Source organism: Lonchura striata, chromosome 8 (assembly GCF_050655825.1).
Source record: "Lonchura striata isolate lonStrDom1 chromosome 8, ASM5065582v1, whole genome shotgun sequence".
Lineage (NCBI taxonomy): Eukaryota > Metazoa > Chordata > Aves > Passeriformes > Estrildidae > Lonchura > Lonchura striata.
The window spans coordinates 26,618,329-26,639,990 of record NC_140710.1 but is presented as its reverse complement, the minus strand read 5'-3'; the positions used below and the strand labels follow the sequence as shown (position 1 = coordinate 26,639,990).

The window sequence follows — 21,662 nt, the reverse complement described above, 5'->3', positions numbered from 1 at the left end:
TGTCCTTTGTAGGCACCTACTTAACAGCAATTTTAGTCAAGCTGGAAGGACACACACATCTGGGTCTGTGGAGGATTCTCACAGCGAGCTGTATAATGGACATCAAGTTAATTATGAGTTTGAATCATTGTCAGCTACATTTCTAGAGCTATGCTCAGGTCTGTGACATGAATGTCAGGGGAAAATTGGTAAGAGTTAAATTCTGGGCTTTTAAAAGACTCTTTAGCTCTGCTGGGTGAATCACTAAAATGCCAACTTCACATATATCTGTCAATTTGGTAATTGCTAGTAGGTGTGGTTACTAAGAAGTGTGAAATTTAGGTTATTAACATCATTAAGACATATGCCACGCTCCCCTCTTTAGCCCTTGAAATATTTAAATCGTTTTTAATCTAATAAATATACCAAGCATGACTTCCACAACTCAGAGGTAGCTTCTAATATTTCGGCTTTTATCTCATGAAGTGTTTTGCATAAATATGTTTGTGGGAAGATGAGATAGGTAACCTTGTATGGGTCTGCTCTTGGAAATAAGTTAGCATGTGTATTTTTGATTGATAAATTAGTCATTGAGCAGCCAACCTCATATAAATCATGTATTACCACTGAGCAGCTCTTCCAGTGCTGTCATACATGATCTGTAAACATTTCCAGCCACACTGATTTATATATACATATATTTTTTTATAACCATTGAGACATTATCTGAAACATTTGGAGCTTGAGCAATATTTCCATAATGAAAAAATATTAACAAATATCAGTGTGATCTGATCCATGTTAACAGCACGTCCTGGCAACAAAAGTGACCTTTATTCAGAAAAACTAAAGAACTGCTAAGTCTTTGTCTAAATCACTTGAAGTCAGCTTCTGAAATAACAGTATGTTGCTTTATTCTAATCTATTTACAATAAAAAATAAATTCACTAGAAAGGAGGCAAAATGATGTAGGAATTTCAGTCTGAGCAGCAAGGGGCAAAATAATCCAGAGCAGCCACTGCTGGCCCATATAGTCTACTATTAATGGCAGGGGAATTAATGAACTAATGAGTTCCCTTCTATGACACTGTGAACTCCAGAGTCAGCTAAAGGTAAATACAGGTAAAAGGTAAAAGATAATTAATTTTTTACCTTTTCTGCTTCCAAACCCTTTCTTAGCCTAGATATTACAAACTAGTCTTCTGAGTCCAGAAACAATTCTTGTTCCCTAATGCAGACCTGTAAGGCTTATTGGGTTCACCTGAGGCCATTCACAGTGTCTGTGGGCAGGATTTAGTTTAAAGAGGAACAAGTAAATATTCTATTTAAGATGGTTTGTTTATTCTCTGTGTTATCTCTCCTCCTGTCTGTTCAAGATAAAACTGAGGAATGTTTTTTTTTTTTTTTTTTGAAGGAAGGATGAGAGGGCTGGGGTTGTTCAGCCTGGAGAAGAGAAGGCTTGGGGACAATATGTAAATACCTGAAGGGAGGGTGCAAAGAGGACAGAGCAAAGCTCTTTTCAGTGGTGCTCAGCAACAGGAGAAGGGGAAATGGGCAGAAACTGGAACACAGGAGGTTCCCCCTGGTCAGCAGAAAACAGTTTTTCACTGAGGGTGACCTGGTGCTTGCACAGGGAGGTTGTGGAGCCTCCATTCTTGGACTTCTCCGAAGGCTGACTGGCCATGGTCCTGGGCAGCTGGGTCTAGGTGGCCTTGCCTCAGCAGGGCTTTGGAGCAAGGGTTCTTCCCCATCTCAGCCATTCTGTGGTCAGAAAATTGTCCTGGTTTCCACACGGGAAGGCTCTGCTCTGCAGTCTGGGCCTGCTGCTAGGGACAATTCTCTTTGAGCCACTCTGGCTGTTGCAGGTTACACGACCAAGCACATCCTGGGTCAGAAAATGCTGATTATCTTCATGTGCAGGCTGTATTTCACTCAGGATCTTCTCGCACTTTTTAACTACTCAAATCCCATTTTGGAGGATGTGCAGCAGTATGTTATTTATCTCTCAGTAAATTTGGCTGCCTTTTTCATTTCTCTAGCTGCCCTTCAGCAATAAATATTTGATCACCATTAGCTCAATGAGCTTTGCATAACCTCTTAGTGTCAGGATATGTACTAAGATCTTAAAAAAATATAAGAGCTTCTTCAAATTGTTTATTCTGAACCATCTGCTTATCCTTTATCAGATCTTGTGGCCTCCAAACTCTACTACTACCCAAGAAAATGAGCAGCTGTTTCCTTATCAAAAATCCACACAGAAGCTATTCAACCTTTATTAACAAATTTCATTAGCTTCTTGAGGCGTTTGGCTGAATTACTGTGTAAGTAAAGTTCTCCCTGAGACCATCATTCCAAGAAGCAGTGTTCTTACCACTAACACTAAAAATATCACCTCTAATGGAATCAAGCAGGTCTCCATTTACCTTTCCTGATGTGCATGAAAGTAGCCTTTCACTGGATTTTGCAGCCTGAAAGGACAACTAAAAACAACAAACTGGTGATCCAGTTTGACCTGCTGCTTTCACAGGTCACTAAGTTTTCCTGAAATTCCAGGCTGTGGAATCCACCCATGTTAGATTAAAGCTGTGCAATCTTCTCGAGTGTCCCTGCAGCCCTCCTCACTTTTTCAGTATTCCATTGTTCTTTAATATTGAAAATTTTCTTGTTCCCCTTCTTCCCCTCCCAAAAAATGAGCATCTTCTTGTCCAGGTACTTCTCCTACCTCACCTCCTCGAGCTCCACCTTTCTATTTCAGAAAAAAGGTTTGAGCTAAGCACTTTGTTTCCCTCAATAAAGTGCCAAATATTCCTTGAAAAAAGCCTCACATTTTGGAAGTAGGTGGGACTTCCACAGCTTATGGTTGGAGCAGTGTTAAAGGTGGTGCAGATAAATAATTTGCTGTGTTACACATCACTGGTTTGGGAAGATTTTGAGAGTGTTAAAGAGTTAATATACAAAGAAACTAATTCTGACATACAACACTAATGGCAATTTCGCATGTTACAGAGATCATGATCCACTGCTCTAAAATATAGGGAAGTCAAGAAGACCCCCAAAACCATCCACAGGCTCTGAATTCTGACAACAAGGATAAGAACACAATCACACATTTCCTGTGCCATAATCTTGGTGTGGTTGGCTGCTGAGTATCTTTGGAAATCTGAACATTCCATTTAAATAACAGCAATTTTCTTTTAAGGTGATCTGACAGTTGACATTGGAAAAAAAAAAAAAATTTTAGCATTCCCTGTAGTGTAATTTCATTTTTTGGAATAAAAAGGCTATCAAAATAAATAAGGACATGATGGTAGTGTTGCTCACACAATAGGAAATGGCAAAATTGCATTTTCATAATTTCTCTTTTTTTAATCACTAGCATTTATGAGACCTCCTGGAAAAATGAAAGTAAAATCTTTCATCAAGCATTTATTTTCACATATCTGACACGCAATGGCAGCTTGTTGCCTTCTCTCTGCATATTTCACAATATGCTTAGCAGTGGATTTTTCCCCCCTTGAATGCAACAAAATCCCTTTTGGAATATTTACTTGGAAAGCACAGGATCATGAGTTGTACGATCAATATTATGATACAAAATTTCAAAGTAGCTTTAAAACAAACTCATTCTTTTAAAAATTTAGTTTAAATACCAGCTAAGATAGAAGGAAAGAGCACACCCACCACAAACTGGACAGAAATTTGACTGTCACAGCTGGGCTCAAAGGTGGTTCAGTGAAGCACTGAAATATGTGCCTGTGTGAATCACTGGAAGCGTTTGAGGAAGTTAAGATAACATTTTTGAACAACTTGTAGTCCATTAACTTCAGGGATTTGACTTGAATGTCCAGCAGAAGCTTTAGAGGAGCAGAGGCCCTTGAAGGGTTTGACCACAGAACACAAACACTGCTCACTCCAACAGACTCATTGGACACAGACAGAATTAATCAAAAGTCACCTTGCAAATATTTTGAAGTGCATCCATCTACAGCTTTAAATGACAAACAACTTCTCAAAATGTCGAGTTTGATTTTTTTTCAGTCACTTCTGTATCTGCTTTGCAGAGATAATTCAAAAGGTAAATTTCAGTATCACAGAAAGTGCAAGTGATGAAAGTACAGCCAAAGTAAATTGATATTAACTTTCCCATTAATATTTGCTGAAACTAGTTTTCATTGTCCATCCATCCACCATCACTACTTTGATTGCAAATACTAACAGAAATGAATTGCTGGTGCAAGCTATTCTTAAATCCCTGGTTTCACTGGATTTGGATTTCATATCTAATGCATTCCATAATTCCCTAATAACTCTGGGATGTCTTGCTATTGAGAATTGGTTACCCTTTACATGTACAGACTTAAAATCATCTGAAAAAATGCAGTTTTGAAAGGTTCACCTGAAAATGAGGACTGAACCTCAGTTAATACATAGCACTGCATAGATGTTAACAAAGTTTTTTTTGTTTGCTCAGCAGAGATTGCTTTGGAGACTTTGGAGTCCTGTTCCTCAGTTCAATTATATGTTTCCCTTTCTTTACAGTGATTGAATTAATGATGTTCCCAAAATCCCTGTATAAAAGAATTGGATTTAAAGGGATGGAGAAAGTGGATTCTAATAGAGGAGATGATAAGCTTATTACTGAATTAAAAATCAGTAATACTGAAGATGAGGAAGTTCAACCATTTCATTATTTTTTGGGGGGTAGCATTTGCATCCTATATAATTAATTTTATGCAAAACCTACAGAAAGTAATAGGAAAGATAATCTCCAGCATTCCATAATCTGCAGTGAGATTTAGAGAATTATCCATTTAATAGTGCCATGAAATGTAGAAAATCACCATATTTTGCTGGTATACCTTCCTAACTCTTGCTTCTCCTTCAGCTCATATTTTCCCAAATGAAGTAAGCCCATGCTGCAAAATATCAATTTAGGAACAAGGAAGGCTCTTTCCACTCTTTCCATCCCATCTGTGGCACTGGTTTAGGAAAGCCAAGCACAACAGAGGCTTGACCAACCCTTCTTTGTGGTCACACGCTGTGTCTGTATAAAACAGAGGACCCTGCCCTCACTCCTGGCTTCAAAACTGTTCCACTGCTTATTGTGGAGCACCCTGATCCCTGCTTTCACACTGAAAATTGCTTCCAACAGTCAGGCTGCAGACTGTTGTAAAATACAGCAAAATCAAAGCTGGAAACAAGCATTGGCTCACACCTGGAAGTGCAGGTGCTGAGGGGAGAATTCCTTACATTCCCTGCCAGCCTCATGTGTGTGTTACAGATGGACAGCACTGCCTTTGTGATCGTTGAGGCTGTAAAGAAGCTGCAAAATAGGAATTCTGAGATTGTCCCAATATCAGAGACAGTCCAACAGTCAATCAATACACCCAGCCATAGCAAGTGATCATATTTGATTTCAAAAGCTACACAAATCTCTTAGTGCTTCTTAGGAAAGAGGATTATAGTCATAATTCTTGCATGCAGATACTCCTAGATGCTGAGCACATAGCAATAAAGAGTGATGCATCTGTTGAGTTACTTTTTCATCCACTTTTTTTGTAGCAATCAAAAAATAACAGATACGGCCGGACTTACTTAATTTGCTAAAAATGTATTGATACTTTGAGACAGCAGGTGCAAAGCTAGGCACTTAAACAAAATACAAAGTTATATCTTTAACTTAGATTTGAATAGACTAAATTTCAAGCTAGAAAAAAAGTAATGTAAATAAATTTGAATAGATTGTCCAGTGCTGAAGACAGGAACCTTCTGTGATGCACAGAATACATTATGAGGAGAGTCAAAGACATATTCAGATCTTCAAGATCAAATGTAAACCACAACATAAAGACACAGGGGGCAAGAAGTCTGCCCCATCAGATAAGTACTAGCTTTTTCACCATTTCATAGACTATTGTTCTGGCATCACCTTAATTATGGGTTTTATCAATATTTCCTGACAGTGCATTAAGGAAAGCAACCAGTGGAACAGTCTTCTCCTTCTGTTCTCAGACAAGCATTTTAAACTACTGCTGCCACGTTCTTCCTGATGGACAACTCCAGAAAATCTGCAGCAAATCTGCATTCAGCTGTGAAATTTAATCTTAAAAATCCCTCTATCTAGTCATAAAAATCAAGTGTAATTTTGTTTGCCACCCCAATAAGGCTCAGATTTTTGCTATTCCTATGGCACAAATCCCTTCTTAAAACTGCTTTAGCAGAAGAGGACACCATGGGATTCCTTTTTATTGCCTCTCTCTGCATCCAAATCAAAGTCACCTGGCTGACAAGTACAACAGGTAATTCTCCCCAGCATCCAGGCTTGTAGATTGACATCATGAAGACACTGACCTGGGTCCCAGCCCTCTTCCTTCTTACCAACAGTGATAATGACAACCCTAAGAGCTAAAAAGTGCCCTCAATGGCTCCTCTGTAAAATATAGTGGTGTTGTCTTTAAAAATTTCAGACTGTCATTTAATCTCTAGCTAAAAATTATCTTGGCATTTATAGTGTTTGCTATGGTTCTTCTGCTCTGGGAGAAGAGAAAATAACCACCCCCTGCCCCCTGAAAAAAAACCAGAAAAGCTCTCCCCCCAAAAAGGCTGACAAAAATCCCTCAAAGAGAATCTACATTCTAAGACAGACATTTTAAAACATGCACCAAATGTCTCATTTATACCTGTTTCAAATTATTAAAAGGAAGTAAAAGGGCAGATGGTAACTGCAGGCATAATTTGGAAATGTCAGTTTAAACAAAGATGTTGTGTTGTACACGCTGATCAGAAGAAACTTATTGCATTTATAATGGAAAAAAAATGCCCAGAATGATTTTCACACTCGGTGTTGAGATTTCAAATCCTAAATAATATCTCAAGATGACAAGGTTTGACTTGGCATCACAGACAGACTATAAATTCTTAGGCCCACTCCATCATTTGCAGTGAAGGCAGTTTGCACTGGAAGTCCTGTCTTAGTCCAGTGACATATTCCTGCTTTTCCAGCTGCAGTGATTCAATTTAAATGCGTGTAAAATGAGACTAAAAATGAAATCTGGAATTCAAACTGAATGTTGGAGGATTTCTTCAATTGATAGAAGCCACAAATCTAACCTTGTTGTCTGATGAGCTTTGTTTTGGTGGGTTTGGGGGATGCCCCTCCAAGTGTCCTTGCACAGAGCCCATTCCAGATGTGCCTGGGTCACTCAGCACAGTCTGTCCCTCTCTGCTGACCAGGACAGACCCATTCCCATGCAAAGTGAGTCCCATTTGAAATCTTAATTGAAAGACTCCTCGTGAACAGTCTGAACAGACTCACTGGCAGCTGAAGGTGCTTTTTAATCACAGAGAATAAAGACTTCAATCAATATGGTTCAAACTATTTGCCCCTGAGCAGTGCAGCGGTGGTTTGCTTCCAAACACTGCTTACAGCCTCAGGCTCAGGGCCAGGAAAACTTAGCCCCCTGAGTTCTTAATACAATTATTGTTTTCTCTATTATCTTGCAGCGGTGTTAATTTGCCTCCCAGTAATTAACTTCCCTCTGTGGTTGTCAGGAAGTTAAATCAATAACATGAGCAGATACACCAAGCTGCCATTCCGTCTGTGACCAATGCTCCCTCCCAGCTCTTCCACCCCTGTGGAGGTGCCACTGTTTTAATAAAATGAACAGGTGGGATGTACTTAATGTTTTTGGAGGGTCAGTGTCTAAATTGTTCCTGTCCTTCTTCAAAAATGATGGTACAGCTGATAGAATTGCCCCTGTTCCAAAACTAAAAGCATTATACAACTCCTGCTAAAGCTGCACCTGGCAAATCAACTTATTAAAGTTTTACATGGCACTGCACTCTGAGATACTTCAAACACTGTGATGACATTGTAATAAGAGGAGGAGCAGAAGGCTTTATCTAATATAATTCTACTTATGTCCACCATGTACAGGACATAATGTAATTCCCTTCAAAGCTAGTGACAAAATCCCCTCGTTCTTGGTGGAATTCCAACCTGCCTTGGCAGCTTTGGGCTTTCTTTATTAAGAGTGATGTCACTCTGTGGCCTCTCTTTTCTTCTAGGGCAGTGTTGTCTGTTCTGATTCATAGCTTCTTAAATCTTCTGCTGGAACAGCTGAACACTGCTTATTTACTTCAATGTGTTTTCTAAGAACATTTTTCAGTTTCACTCATTCTCTTTCCTCCTTTATCCTCCTGTGAATCATTCCATGTTTACTTACCCTACCCAGTTTTCAAACTGTAGCAGTTGCCAGCATGTCCAACTAAGGTAAATTTTGGACTGACAGAGTTTATATCTATATCTGCCCATAAGGAATATGTCTTATGCATTAAGTGAATTTATAGTTCTGTAGAAAGATAATAAAGGACTTTGGGACATCCATGTTGCAATACTACTTCTAAACTACATTGAAGTCATAAAAATATTTACCAAAAAAAAAAAAAAAAAAAAAAATCCCAAATAACCCATAGATAAATTTTTAAGACATTTTTCTTGAAAACTTACTGTGACTTCCAAGGAGCATCCCTTTGAAAGGGAGGGATAGAAACATTTTGAGGAGTAATGAACCAAAATCAAACCTGACAGGATGAAGGGAATGCCCTTCAAACACTGGGACTTACAGAGACAGCTGTGGAGTCTGGCTTTTTGGTTTCTGGAAAGGGAACTTGCAGTCCAGGTCATATTTAGATTGCAATGAGAAACATGTTTCTTCATTGTAGGAAATGTGAGTCCATCCAGCTGGTAGCAGGGTCCAGGCAAGGTTATCTCCTGCCCAGCAGAACTTCTGAATTAATCCACTATTTATAGGATGATATTCTGGTTTCACTACCAATTTTGACTGAAATTATTTCACCTTTATGTGGCATCAGGAGACTTTCCAGCCTTGTGAGAGGAGGATTTTTGGTTTCATGTTCCTATGACAGGCTGACATTACTAGCATTAACTCTACAACATACACATATACCTGTGTGTTTGTATATTTATACACATCTCTAACACCTATCATAGAACCACAGAATCATTAAAGCTGGAAAATACCTTTAATGTGACCAAGCCCAACCACCAACCAGCACCACCACCCTGTAGTCCAAACATTTTTAAAATGCTTCCAGAACTGGTGAGTCCACCACTGCCCTGGGCAGCCTGTTCAATACTTGACAACCCTTTCCATGAAGAGATTTTCCTTAATATCCAAATTAATGCTTCCCTGGTGCAGCTTGACACCATTTCCTCTCATCACTTTTAACATTTACATGAGGTTCCTCAGAATTATGTATATAAATGACTGACCAGAGGATCTCTGTTCCCCACCAATTCTGCCTCCATGCTGACACTTATCCCTGTTCTTTCCTTCTTGCAGAGCACAGGGATGAGAGGAGCTACCCTTGCAGCACTCCTCACTTCAAAAAGAACTCAACCAAACCCCTCCAAATCTGCCTTACTGCCAGAATCATCCAAATTTGCTTTCCTGAGTTTTCTTTAGCAGCTGGATTGTTCCTTGTCTACTAGTCTGTCCAAAAGGAAGTGTGGACTTCCTTTCCTCCTTGAAAAACAGAGGCCATGTCTTGCAGAAAACACACATTTCTTCCCTTCCCTTTGTCCTTCAGAAAGTTTGAAGGAGAAATCATTTGCTTTGGAGAAGGAAATATTTTAATTATCAGGAGAGCTGGCTGATTTAGCCTAAATAGGAGGGAGAAGGGAAAGGAAAATTCAGATTTACTGTCTCCTCTCTGAAGAAATAAGGTTGTTTCCAGCTGCACTCTTCTGCTTCTTTGAATTGGATTATTTTCAAACATATATTTCTTGGAACACAGCTGCTACTTCTTTGACAAATTGAGTAATGCATCACGAAAAACTAAAATTCATGGCAACATAAAAACAAATATATGTTCATTTTTAGCACTTTGTTTTCTCCAGGCTTCTGCATCATGGTGGGATATTTTAAAAAACATCTATCTTTTATAAATCTCTTTAATAACAGCTACACAATATTGAGGCAGCACTTTAATGAACAGCAATCACATCCAACCATTTGAAATGTGGGTCCCATGGTTTATATCCTCTCAGACTTCCAGCTTTGTGCTTTCAGGTCTTGATTTACAACTGACAATGGTATTTGACTCGCCATCATATTTATTGCCCTGATTAAAATTAAAAAAATATTGTTATGGAATAGGAATGATAGCAATGGTGGTCATATTGTTGGAGCAGCAACAGGTCTGCTTAAATAATACAGCAAAATGTGTGATAAAATGGGAATTAGGAGATCTTTCCTTCCAGAACTCTCACCCTTACACTAATTGCAGCTCCCACTGAACTTCAAGGAGGTTGCAGCTGCCTGGAGCAACAGGCAAAATTATTTTTATTATTTGTAATAAATGGCAACAATTAAAATTGGGGTCTGTTGTGCTGACTGCCCTATAAAGATATAATAATAAGAGCCAGGCTCCTCTGAAGAGCTTGCAGTCTGAACAGAAAAGTCCATTGAAGTGTAGCAGAGATTAAGATTTATATACAGGATGCTACAAAATATAAAGTCAGCTACTTTGAATAAAACAACCAGGAATAGTCTTTGAGAAAGTGCAAACTTGGTTTGGTTTTTGTTGTTGCTGTTGTTGTTGTTGTTGTTTTGGGTTTTTTTTCAGGATTGCAGTAAAGTGTTTAACCTTCATTTTGAAATGTTTATTAATTTTTAAATTTTTTTGCTTCATAACTTTGATGTTATAATATGAAACTAAAAGTTGATATAACATTTCATCAAGGTGAAGTATTTTGACTGATTCAAAGCAAAGTAAAAGAGGAAAACTGCAATATTCATTATAGAGGATTTCAGAGGAATTAGAGGCATTTGGAAAATTTTGGAAAATTTATAAAAATTTAAGATAACTTTAGAACTCTAAAAATCCTTTCACCTTTTTTTTTTGCACATTTTTACTTAAGAGCCCTTTTGGTAATGACAGTATTTAGCTTTAGCAGCTTTCCTTGGCTGTTTGTGTGATGCCAGTCTCCTAACCTGTAAAAAAAACTAGTCAGTATTTATATTAAATAATAATCTTGTTTATGGCACCAGCAGATAATCAGCCCTGAAATGGACACCCAGCAGGCCTGGCTGACTTTGCTGCTCCATGTCACTTTTCTGTAGGGAAATAAACTTCTGGAGCTACTAGAGATATTTCCTAAGGTTTTTTTTTCAAGGAGAACTTCTGGTCTGAATATTCTTGTTGGTTGTGATTGTCACTGCTTTCCCTTATGCAATATTATCTGTTTACTTTGGCTTGCTGATAGAAGGAATTGTGCCAAAGGAAGGCTGGAGTCCTATTAAAACCAGCTCTAGGCAAATGATTAGCAGAGACAAGGAGACAGGTTACTTTGAAGGAAAAACATGACAGGATTGAACTAAAACTGCAGCTGATTTTTTTTTTTTTAATTTAATGTAAAGTTTTGAGTTCCTTAAATAGATTTTCATCTGTTGGGCAGTAATCTGGAAAGGCATTATTACAGGCACATGCCTCTGGAACATCATCTCATGGATGGGGTGAGGCTCAGAGGGGGAATGGCACAGCTGGAATGCATCAGGAGTCAGACAGGGTTCAGGACTGTGAAAAAAATGGTTAGAGGGTCACACATCCTATCTGAAAACTGGTGTTCAACACAGCCAGGTATGTCCCAGGACTTGTTCTTTTTACTTTCTTTAGCAATGACTTGGAGAAAGTGCCCTCTCATCAGGTTTGCAGATGTTGCCAGTTTGAAGGAGTGAGACAGAAATCTCCAGGGTCAGGGCTGGCGTACAGGGGGAGCTGGACAAGCTGGTGGATCAGCACAACCTGCACCTGGTGAAGTTCAACGAGGCAAAAAGGAAAATCCTGCTCTGGTCAGGCAGAGCATCAGCTGGAGCTGGGTCTGCCTGTCCAGGAGCAGCCCTGCTGGAAGGCTCCTGGGGCAGAGGATGAAGTGGCCTGACAGTACCAAGGACACATTGTGGTTGATTCAAAGGAGGGAGCAGATCAAGGAGGGGATTAGCCTCAGTGCTTTTTGGACCACATTCAGATGCTGCATCCACTTTGGGGCTCCACAGTACAGGAAAGACATCAGGAAGCTGGAGTGTGGTCAGGGATGTCACCAGAGATGTGGGGGCTGGAGAAGCTGCCCTGAGAGGAGAAGCCCCAGGGGAGGTTGGTCAGCCTTGGGCATGGAGACCTCAGAGAACACAGAGCAGCCACCTTGTCTGCAGGGACAGGAAAGAGAGCCAGGCTCTCTCTGTGTGGGGAGAGACAACAGGCATCAAGTGAAACAAGAGAGATTCACACTGGGGATATGGAGAAATTTATTCCCCACAAGGGCACTTGAGCCTTGACTGCAGCAGATTCCAAATCCTGACTGGAGCAAGCTCTGAGGAAGTTAATCTGATGTCAGAGTTGACATGCTTGAAGCACAAGATCATCTCTCCTTGGACTATAGGCTGCCCAAGGAAAGAACAAGTCTGACTTAACATCTGATCCCAGAACTGGTTGAAGAAGCGAGCTGGCTTCCTGAAGGAGCAGTGCTTTCTACAGGGGAGTGATCATTTGCAATTCACACTATGAGGGTGAGAAAAGAGGAAATGCAGTGGAGAACAAGAATTCACTGGAGCTAATTTGGAAGCTGTCTGCAGCACTGTGACTTGGAGCAGCACATCAGTCGATATCATTGCTTGTTCAGACACCATCACACCCCCATGTGTTAAAGACCACTTGATTTTTGTTACTTTGCCTTAATCCCACTGTAACATTTTGTCAGAGCCAAAGCAGAACAGGTTTTGCATGAGGTATTACTCACTTCGACACTGCGATGGCAGAATTTTAATACCTCTAGAGCAAGTTAAAGAACTTGAGTAAAAAAGAGGATGTGTGTACAAATGACTGATGTACAGATTTTTAAGGGAGAAAAGAGTTTCCTTAGAGCCTCATTTAGAGAAATGACAAAGCAGACCATTACAATTGCTCTCTAGTAGTAGATTTTGACATGATAATGTCAAAAAAAGGGTTTTCTCATATACACATATTTTTACTGAACTTTGTTAAGTGAAAAAACCTCCAAATCCTTATTAATATTAGAAAACACATTGGCTATATAAAATTGTAAATAGTATGTTTCAGTCAACAAAAATTCTTACATTTTTTCAGTTATCGTCGGGCTGCTTTTTCCCAGAAAATATAATTTCTTTTTTAGGGTTTAAATATTGTTTAAAAAAATTAAAATTGATTTTGGGTAGATGTTGTAATCCACAATTAGACAGGATTATATATTTACTGAAGCACTATGCTGTAATTTCCAATGCTGAAAGTTTTGTTTCCATAAGATTATATTATTTTGTTGGGATAAAATGGCTCATCAGAAAATATGAACTTAAATTAAACAAGAGAATAATACTTGATGGAATGTCATCTCCCCAGAAACTGCCATTTCTGGAGACTGAGAGAAGTTGGCTGAAATTTCTTCTGAGTTATTTTTCTATGAATCAATTTTTTCCTTAGCATATCACCAAATACAGATTCTTTTTAAGCTGTGCTTTATGCTCTCCTAAATTGTACATAGATTTTTCACCTCAATTATTGTCACATGTGTGTTGTCATCTATTTCAGCCATAATAAGAACCAGCAGGGGAAAAACCCCCAGTATTCTATTTCCTTTGATAGAAATCCATGTCAAATTTGAATTTCCTATTTACTTAGGAGTTCTGGTGTTCCATTAGCACATCTCTGAGAGTTCCTTAGGCACAAGCCCTGGCTTAAAGGAGCTGTTGATTCCCTCCTGCTGTGACTGCACAGGCTCAGGCTCTTCCCTGCCTTTGTGCAGAGTGTGTCTGGGCTGCGAGAAGGAAATTGCTCCAACATCCTTAGTCCTGAGCTAATCTCTGTTGCACTAACTGATGAAACTGCCTGTATGATTTAAAAGGAAATTTCAGGAATGACAGTTTCAAAGCTCAGTCCTGGACTTGCTCTGTTTACTCTAAAGGAAATAGGAGACAAAAGTGCAGTGGTAAAATTTGGTATTTTCATATTTTTGGCATGACACTGCTGTCAGATGTCAGTCTGTACCACATCTTATAACCTGGTGTTCTGGTTTGAAAGCAAAACCAATGAGAGACTCCAAGTCAGAAATACAATTTATTAGGAAAAGGGGAAAAGAAAACAAAATACATGCAATAATACAAAAGAAAAGCTACTGATAGAGTCGGAATGCAACCTGACACCCTTTTTGTCAGGGTGTTGGTAGCAGTCCAAATTGGAGTGGCTGCAGTCCTCCTGGAGTGGCAGATGTGGTTCTGTGGGAGCAGTGATCCTGTAGAAGGGTGTAGTCTTCCTCTGAAGGTCCAATGGAAAATCCCAGCTGTTCCTCTTGGGAATCCAGTGGAAAAGGTTGAGTCTGGTGTCCCAAAAACCCAGATTATATCCAGGTAGGAATGCTTGGCTCCTCCCTCTGGGCAGAGCATCTCCCAATGGGATGTTATAGTTGTTATCAGTCCCGCAGTGACATTCAGTAGCCCATTAACAGCAGATGTCTCCCCTGAGAGAGGAGTGGCTGTGGAAGAGATAAGGAAAACTGCCCAATTAACAGAAGACAGCTGCCATGCAGATGGGAAATGGAATACATCTTGCTTCTCAATCTGGGACACCCAGGCAGGTATAAATCCATTGACTTCCAAGGATCCCTCACAAGGGATCTTAGGAAAGCTAATCCAGGACATTTTGGCAGCCTGGAGAAGTTCCACAAACCACTCAAATAAACAAAATCAGAACTGTACTGTGTAGATGGGACAGTCTTGTACAGGCCTTGTAGGAATATGCCAGGGAAAATCAAAAATCAAAATAGTCACAGCAGAGAACAGGTGCTGGAATCTGAAATGCAAGGAACTCTCAGAACTTTGGGCCTGTAAGCCAAAGTTTAGGATTAAACACAAGATTTGATCTGAGACCTTGGAAAAGGCTTCCAAATTCATGTGCTAGAAGCGAAAATTTGGATTTATAGCTTAAAGCACAGACATGTTAACCTGAATAAAAGAAAGTTTAGAGTCTTAGAGTTTAAGATATAGAAATAAAAGTATTTACAAAGGTAAACAAGGAGCTCAGAATGCAGTACTGTAAATGTGTCATAACATAATTAGCTAAGAAAATTTCCACTGTAACAAATCCATAAGATGAAATAGTTAAAGATTAACTCAAAAACATAAATATCTTCATTAGTAGTGTTTTATTTGTCAACAAGCCCTTAAAAAGTCATGTAACTATAAGTCTTGTGACCTTCTGAACCATGCTGTAAAGATGTGAGCGGAATTTACCCTTCCTACTTATGTAGAAGATAAGAAAATAAGCCACATCATCAAAAACAACTCAGAAGCTCCATCTCTAACGCATTCAAAAATCCTTCACAAATCCCCAGAACCAGGCACCTTTTTCTCTTGCAGCAGAGCACTGTCAGATCCTTGGATGAGGCTTCCTGAAGTTTTCTGGCCTTTACCAGCTCTGTCTGCTGAGTGGTAACCACTGCACCCAGCACTGAGCCCTGCTCTGACACCAAATAACACTGAGGATCCAATTTACATCTCTGCAGCTCTAGGTATTTCTCATAGCCTAAATATGTCTGATATTCACCTGATTTCAACAGGAATGTTTGCTCCCATTATGATATTTCTCATTTATTCTTTCTCATTTAAATATGGGATGCCATTTCCATCTCCAAGCACTGTTGACACAAGGAAGATTTACCTGGTTTAAAGGAAAAGTGAAAAGAGACACAACCAGCCAAAAATGAACTTGCTTGACCCATCGCTGCATATAATGTTTTACCATTTTTACCTTATTTGCAATTAATTAAGAATATATAAAATCATATTGAGTATTGAGTGTACTACCCGTATGAAAATAAAAAGGAAGTGCTGCAACCAGATTTTATGTGGTGTCAAGAATCATGGTCTAGTTTTTGGGGTTGTCCTGTGCAGGGCCAGGGGCTGGATTCGATGATCCATGTGGGTCCTTCCCAGCTCAGAATATTCTCTGATTTTATGAATTAAAGTATCAATTTCTGTGGCCCCTGGGACTGTAATACTGGCTGTTAATCCTCAGGAATGGCTGGCACCATGTGTTGATTAGAGTGTAATAGTTTAATCATCTCTCAGTGTTAGGAGTTCATGTTGTAGTTTCACAGATCATGAAATGTGTCTGTTTAAGATATGGGCACATTATCTTCTTTTTTTTTCCTTTTTTTTTTTTTTCTGCAGCAGGCACTATGTAACCATGCTCATTTTATCTCTGTCTCTCCTCCACCTGCATTATGGAGCTCATTAGCAGGATCAGACAGGACACAAGGGTAGTCAAAGATGATGCTTATTACAGGGAGAAAAAAACATTTTCTGATTGGAAATGCTGTTGCACTGCAAGCTGAGGAGTGTAAACCTTCCTTATCACTTCTGAACACTGCATGGAGCAGTTGTTAGCTGTAGAGATTAGTGCCATGGAGCAGAGGACAGCAAAGTGACAACATTCCTTAAATACGTGGTTAGAGCAACGTGAGGGCTGAAAAGGCATCAGCTGAGCTTGCTGTTTCCTGCTGTTTCCTGAGGGAGTTGCCTTTGTTTTGGCTTCACGAAGCTCATTTTTAAGGAGCTTTACCAGCTTTACCTCAGAGAAGCAGAAGGGAAAAGAGGTCTTAGGAATTAAGCAGGTAGTCAGGAATGTGGCTTTTGGATTTCATCCCCACCCAAAGTTGTCAGTCTATATATACATATATACCTCAGTTCTCTAAATCTGGTAGAATTTGTCTGGTTTTTACAAGCTGCAGCTCTGTGCTTTGTAAAGGACTTTGTATCAGCTCAGTTAACCTTACTTCCCATCACTTTTTTTTTTTTTTAATGACCATTTTTAATATTTTTAAGTCTTTAGGCTTATAAGGCTTTACCAAGCCAATGGGACAAGCCAGCTATAACCTGTCACACCTTCTGTGCAGACCTGGGAGGGGCAGTGTGAGGATGTCACTGAGCTCAGGAAGGAATGAAACTCTGACACTCTTTGAGCTGCCAGTGAGTCAGGCAGTCTTTTATTCTGGCCAGGATGTGCACTGGAAATCATTCCATCTACATGTCTATTACAAGACTTTGCAAATTCTGTACACTTGCAGAAAACAAAGAATTCTTTGGTTCTGTGTTACACCATTCTTTTCATTAGTTAGTGTGTGATCTTCTATTGGATATTGATCCCTTTGCCTTTCATGCTCATTTGGTCCTGTTCTGTGGCTCCCTTAGCATTCTTCTCTCAGAGAGACTCCAACTTTACTGGGGAGATTGTCATCAGATTAATGTCTGATTAATGTCTAATTACCTCCTCCATATCTTATAAATTCCCAACATGTAAATTTTAAAATCCCACACCTCCAAAAGTCCCTTTTTATTTGCTGAAGCTTATCAGGCCCTGCCCAGCCTGACCCAAAGCCTTGGTGGTTTAAAGATAAAACCAACAACAGAGCCCAGCTCCCCTCCCCCTTGGCAAAGGGGAACAAACCCATGAACTAAAGTGGCTTAAAATGAAAAAGAATGTTATGGCATTTCTAAAAAATAATCAGTGTTGGTGAAGCTGGACTGGGCTCTGAGAAACCTAACCTAGAGAAGCTCATTGCAGTGAGGGTTGGACTATAAATGTCCTTTCCGACCCAAATTATTCTCTAATTCTAAGGAAGGAATAATTGTCACTTGAGAAGGAAAAACCAGAACTGTCTATTCCAAAACTACACTAAGATTCACAGAGATGCTTACCTGGTAATGTAGAATTTATGAAATATTCCCATTAATTCAAATTGTTAGCTGTACACCCAGGAATGAACATTCTTGATGGACAGAGGATAAAAACCAACTTAGACAAAATTAAGGAAGGGAAAAAGCAAAAGATAAAAGGCTCCAAATAATTGATAAGATGAAGTAACAGTTCATTTCCCTCACCCCCTAAAGATAGCACAGGGGCTGTGCAAAGACAAAAGTATAAGGGCAAAATGAAGAACACACTCCCAGAGGAATTGTTAAAAACATTTTATTAAACATAAAATCATCATATTTGCCCCTTGATTTTAATTTTCTACCTTCTACCTTGAAAGAAGACCTTTCAATACTTTTTGTTTTGTCATGAGTCTTCATCCTTCACAGAAAATACCCTGCTGAAGTGGGACTGTTGTATTCCATCACTGCCCTGTGTCCTTCAGGATGTGGTCAAGGGCCACTACAGCTTATTTACAAAAGATCTTTTTCTCTTCATCCATAAAAAAGAAAATATTTTTCCCTGCTTTGTGTAAAAATATTAAAAAACCTAAAGTAAAGCTAAATCAAAAGACTTATGAACAAGGAAGTTAATGGAGTATTCTTTGATGTGAGTGGACGTTTTCCCCAATCAATTCTCTTCCATGAGGACCTAAAATTGCACCAATGTTAAATATTATGATTATTTTCGTTTGAAGAGGGAGGCTACTTCAGGCAGAGGGATCTTTGCTTTCACATCGTCTGTTGAAATATAGACTATCCAAAAGGAGCAGCTGGCAGGGTGAAAGCCAAACTGTGGGATGAGTGACTTCATTGCAAGAACAAGATGAAAAAAAAAATGGATTGTGAGGGGTGGGAGGATAGCAGCAGGCAGAAGGGCAGGCAGGGAAACATACTGATACACAACAACAAGAAAGAAAAAGGATAAACATGTGCATTCAAGCGTGCCACTTGTCCTCACGTATTTCCCCAGCCCTTTTAATGGTAGTTTATTTAGGTCTAGAAGTTATACATCATTCTACTCATGGAAACAAACTCCCTGATTCATAAAGCTCTGTTAATAAGATTCTTTCTGCACATCTTGTGTGGACTAAGCTACCAGAACAAGCCACAAAGCATGGCATGTTCACAGTAACAATGACCTTGTGATTGAAGAACTTCTTCCCACCACTTTAGAGACAAAAAAGAAGTTATGGGAACATTTTTGAAGTGTCATAAAATTTTGAAGTACCATAAAATGCTTTGAAAGGCTCCATTTTAATTGTAAATACTTATGAAAGTCTAATTTAATGGCTTGTGTCGGGTGAAATAACATATATATAAGAGCAATGGCCTGTAAAATCACATTTACTTGCATGTCCTAAGTATTGGAATATACTTCTTTTAAGACAGTTTCTGATGTTCTTCAAATGAGTCAATAAACATTGGTCATTAAATGCACATTTGCTTTCAGATCCCAGATTTGAAGGTAAGAAACTCTGATTTTTATTTAATCTTCATATTACCCAGATTGAGAAATAAGGACAATGCTTGTATTTACTTTAACATTAATTTAAAAATTATATAAGTATTGGATTTTGCTGGCTTTATGCTAATATTACCAGAAAAAAATTTAGTCACCTTTCTAGTTGCAAAGAGTTAAAATGTTCAATTTTAAAATTTCAAAAGATTGAGTTTATGAAAATTAGTTTAAATTAAAAGTTAATTTCTGTTGCAAGAATAACCATAGCTGCATAATTAAAGACTATTAATTTTTTTTTTTTTTTAAGATGAATTCAAATTATTTATGAAGAGGCTGCCTATGAATTATTTCCTGAACACATCTGCTGTGATGCATTTGTGGACAATGGATTCTAATTTCCAACGGCGCTACGAGCAGCTGGAGAGCAGCATGAAGCAACTCTTCCTCAAGGCCCAGAGAACGGTGCACAAACTCTTCAGCCTCAGCAAGAGGTGCCACAAACAGCCCCTCATCCGCATGCCAAGGCAGAGGTAAGGGTCTTGGTTTGTAAAGACAGAGGTCTGTTCAAGAAAGGCAGGGGTCTTCCCTGAAATGGAAAATTTAAACCCTCCCTCTGAATTATTAGAGTTTTGAAATTAGAAGGCTCTCAGGCAAAGATATGGGAGTAGGAATAACAGTTCTGTACCAGGAAAATTTAAAATACAAATGCAATAATACAAAACAACACTGGCAGAGTCAGAGCAGGACCTGTCCCCCTGTGTGTCAGGGAGGTGGCTCAGCCCCATCCCAGGGTGGCTCAGCCCTCCTGCAGTGCCAGCTGTGCTTCTGCTGGAGCAGGATCCTGCACAAGGGGGGAGTTTTCCTCTGGAGCTCCAGGGCTGGGGGAGATGGGCCTGGGCTCCTCTGGGAATGCAGTGGGAAGAAAGCTGCTCCTCTGGGAATGCAGGGGGAAGAAAGCTGCTCCTCTGGGAATGCAGGGGGAAGGAAGCTGCTCCTCTGGGAATGCAGTCAGAAGAAAGCTGCTCCTCTGGGAATGCAGGGGGAAGAAAGCTGCTCCTCTGGGAATGCAGGGGGAAGAAAGCTGCTCCTCTGGGAATGCAGTGGGCAAAGGCTGCTGTGCTGTTCCCAGGTCAGATTGTATCCAGGTAGGAATGTTGGCTCCTCCCCTGGGCAGAGCATCTCCCCATGGATGATGGAATTTTCTCAGCCCTGCAGGGACACTCACTGGCCTTGAACACCAGAGATCTCCTGGAGGGAGGATTGGCTGTGGGAGAGATAAAGAAAACTGCCCAATGAACAGCAGAGAACTGCCCATCTTTAATAAATAGCAATAGGATACACTCCCAGCTAAACCTGAGACAGTAAGGAGTGCTCTATGAAATCCAGAGAAATCCAAACATGGCACTAAAATCTCCTCAAGGCTGTGGATGTGAGAATGGTACAGGCACAGGGTACAGTCCTCTTGTTTGTAGGAGCTGAATAGTCCCAGCTTGCAATATTGCTCTATTCCTGTTCTCCTAAATAGAATGGGAAAGGTCAGAATAAATCCTGATTTGTTTGTGACTGTGCAGGATAGGAGGCGACTTAGAAGTGATATGAGCACAGATTCATCGTCCCATTTGGTTTGCCTCTGTTTTACAGAGCCATGTTTTCTGTGGCACTTGTCCAGGTGTAACAGTGCCAAAGAATTGTGTACAGAATCCTGAACAACTGCTCTGGAGCAGGCACAACTGTTTTAGGAACTTTGTGGGTCATTATACAATGTATACTACACACAATTGATTTCTCGTCTCGTTTGTCAAATATGAATTAGATTGCAATGGATGCCCGAGGAAAGAAAATAGAAGAGTTTCAGTCCTTCCTAGAAACAGAGAGAGATCCTGAAAGCCAGCTAATCAAATCTCTACATTAGCATAAAGTGGGTATGCTCAATTCCTTGTTGAAAATTGCTTTGTTGAAATTAGTGCAGTGACACTACAGTAAATCTGAAATGAATGAGCTTTTAGGGACATTGTTCTTCTGAGCACAAGCATTGTGTCCGGTGACTCCTGCATTTAGCACGTTTCTCCATTGATTTTAAAGAAATCTAGTTTAGGTTCAGTGTTCCAGAACTGCCAGGGATACTTTACACTCCTCTGCTTTCGACTCTGCTGTTGCAAGCTCAAGCACCATCAATTCCTCTTTGCCTTTCAGTGGCCCTCTCCCTTCTTTCAGGAGGTTGTGCTTGCAGGTTTCATGCCCTCTTTCTTCTACATATTGTGCTTTGTGCTGTGATCTGTTAGTTAAAACCAAAAAATTCACTTGTGAGGTCATTTCATGATTAGAAAACATTCTGCCAAGAGAGGTTATATAATCACTGCAGAGCCTCGTATCCTCTCGGGTGTGTCTTGGCCATGACCTGAATGAGCATCCTGCAAATAGATAATTCACCATGAATG

At 39.7% G+C, this 21,662-nt stretch overlaps 1 protein-coding gene across 2 annotated transcripts in view; it reads left to right on the top strand.

Annotated features, from left to right (window-relative positions):
- The window catches only part of BRINP3 (BMP/retinoic acid inducible neural specific 3), a 204,954-nt gene that overhangs the window by 147,750 nt on the left and 35,542 nt on the right, over window positions 1–21,662 (top strand). For both annotated transcript variants that reach the window (XM_085586627.1, XM_085586628.1), the window contains exon 7: window positions 19,532–19,754. In XM_085586627.1, the coding sequence (XP_085442753.1) occupies window positions 19,532–19,754 (223 nt within the window). The remainder of the gene's footprint in view (window positions 1–19,531; window positions 19,755–21,662) is intronic.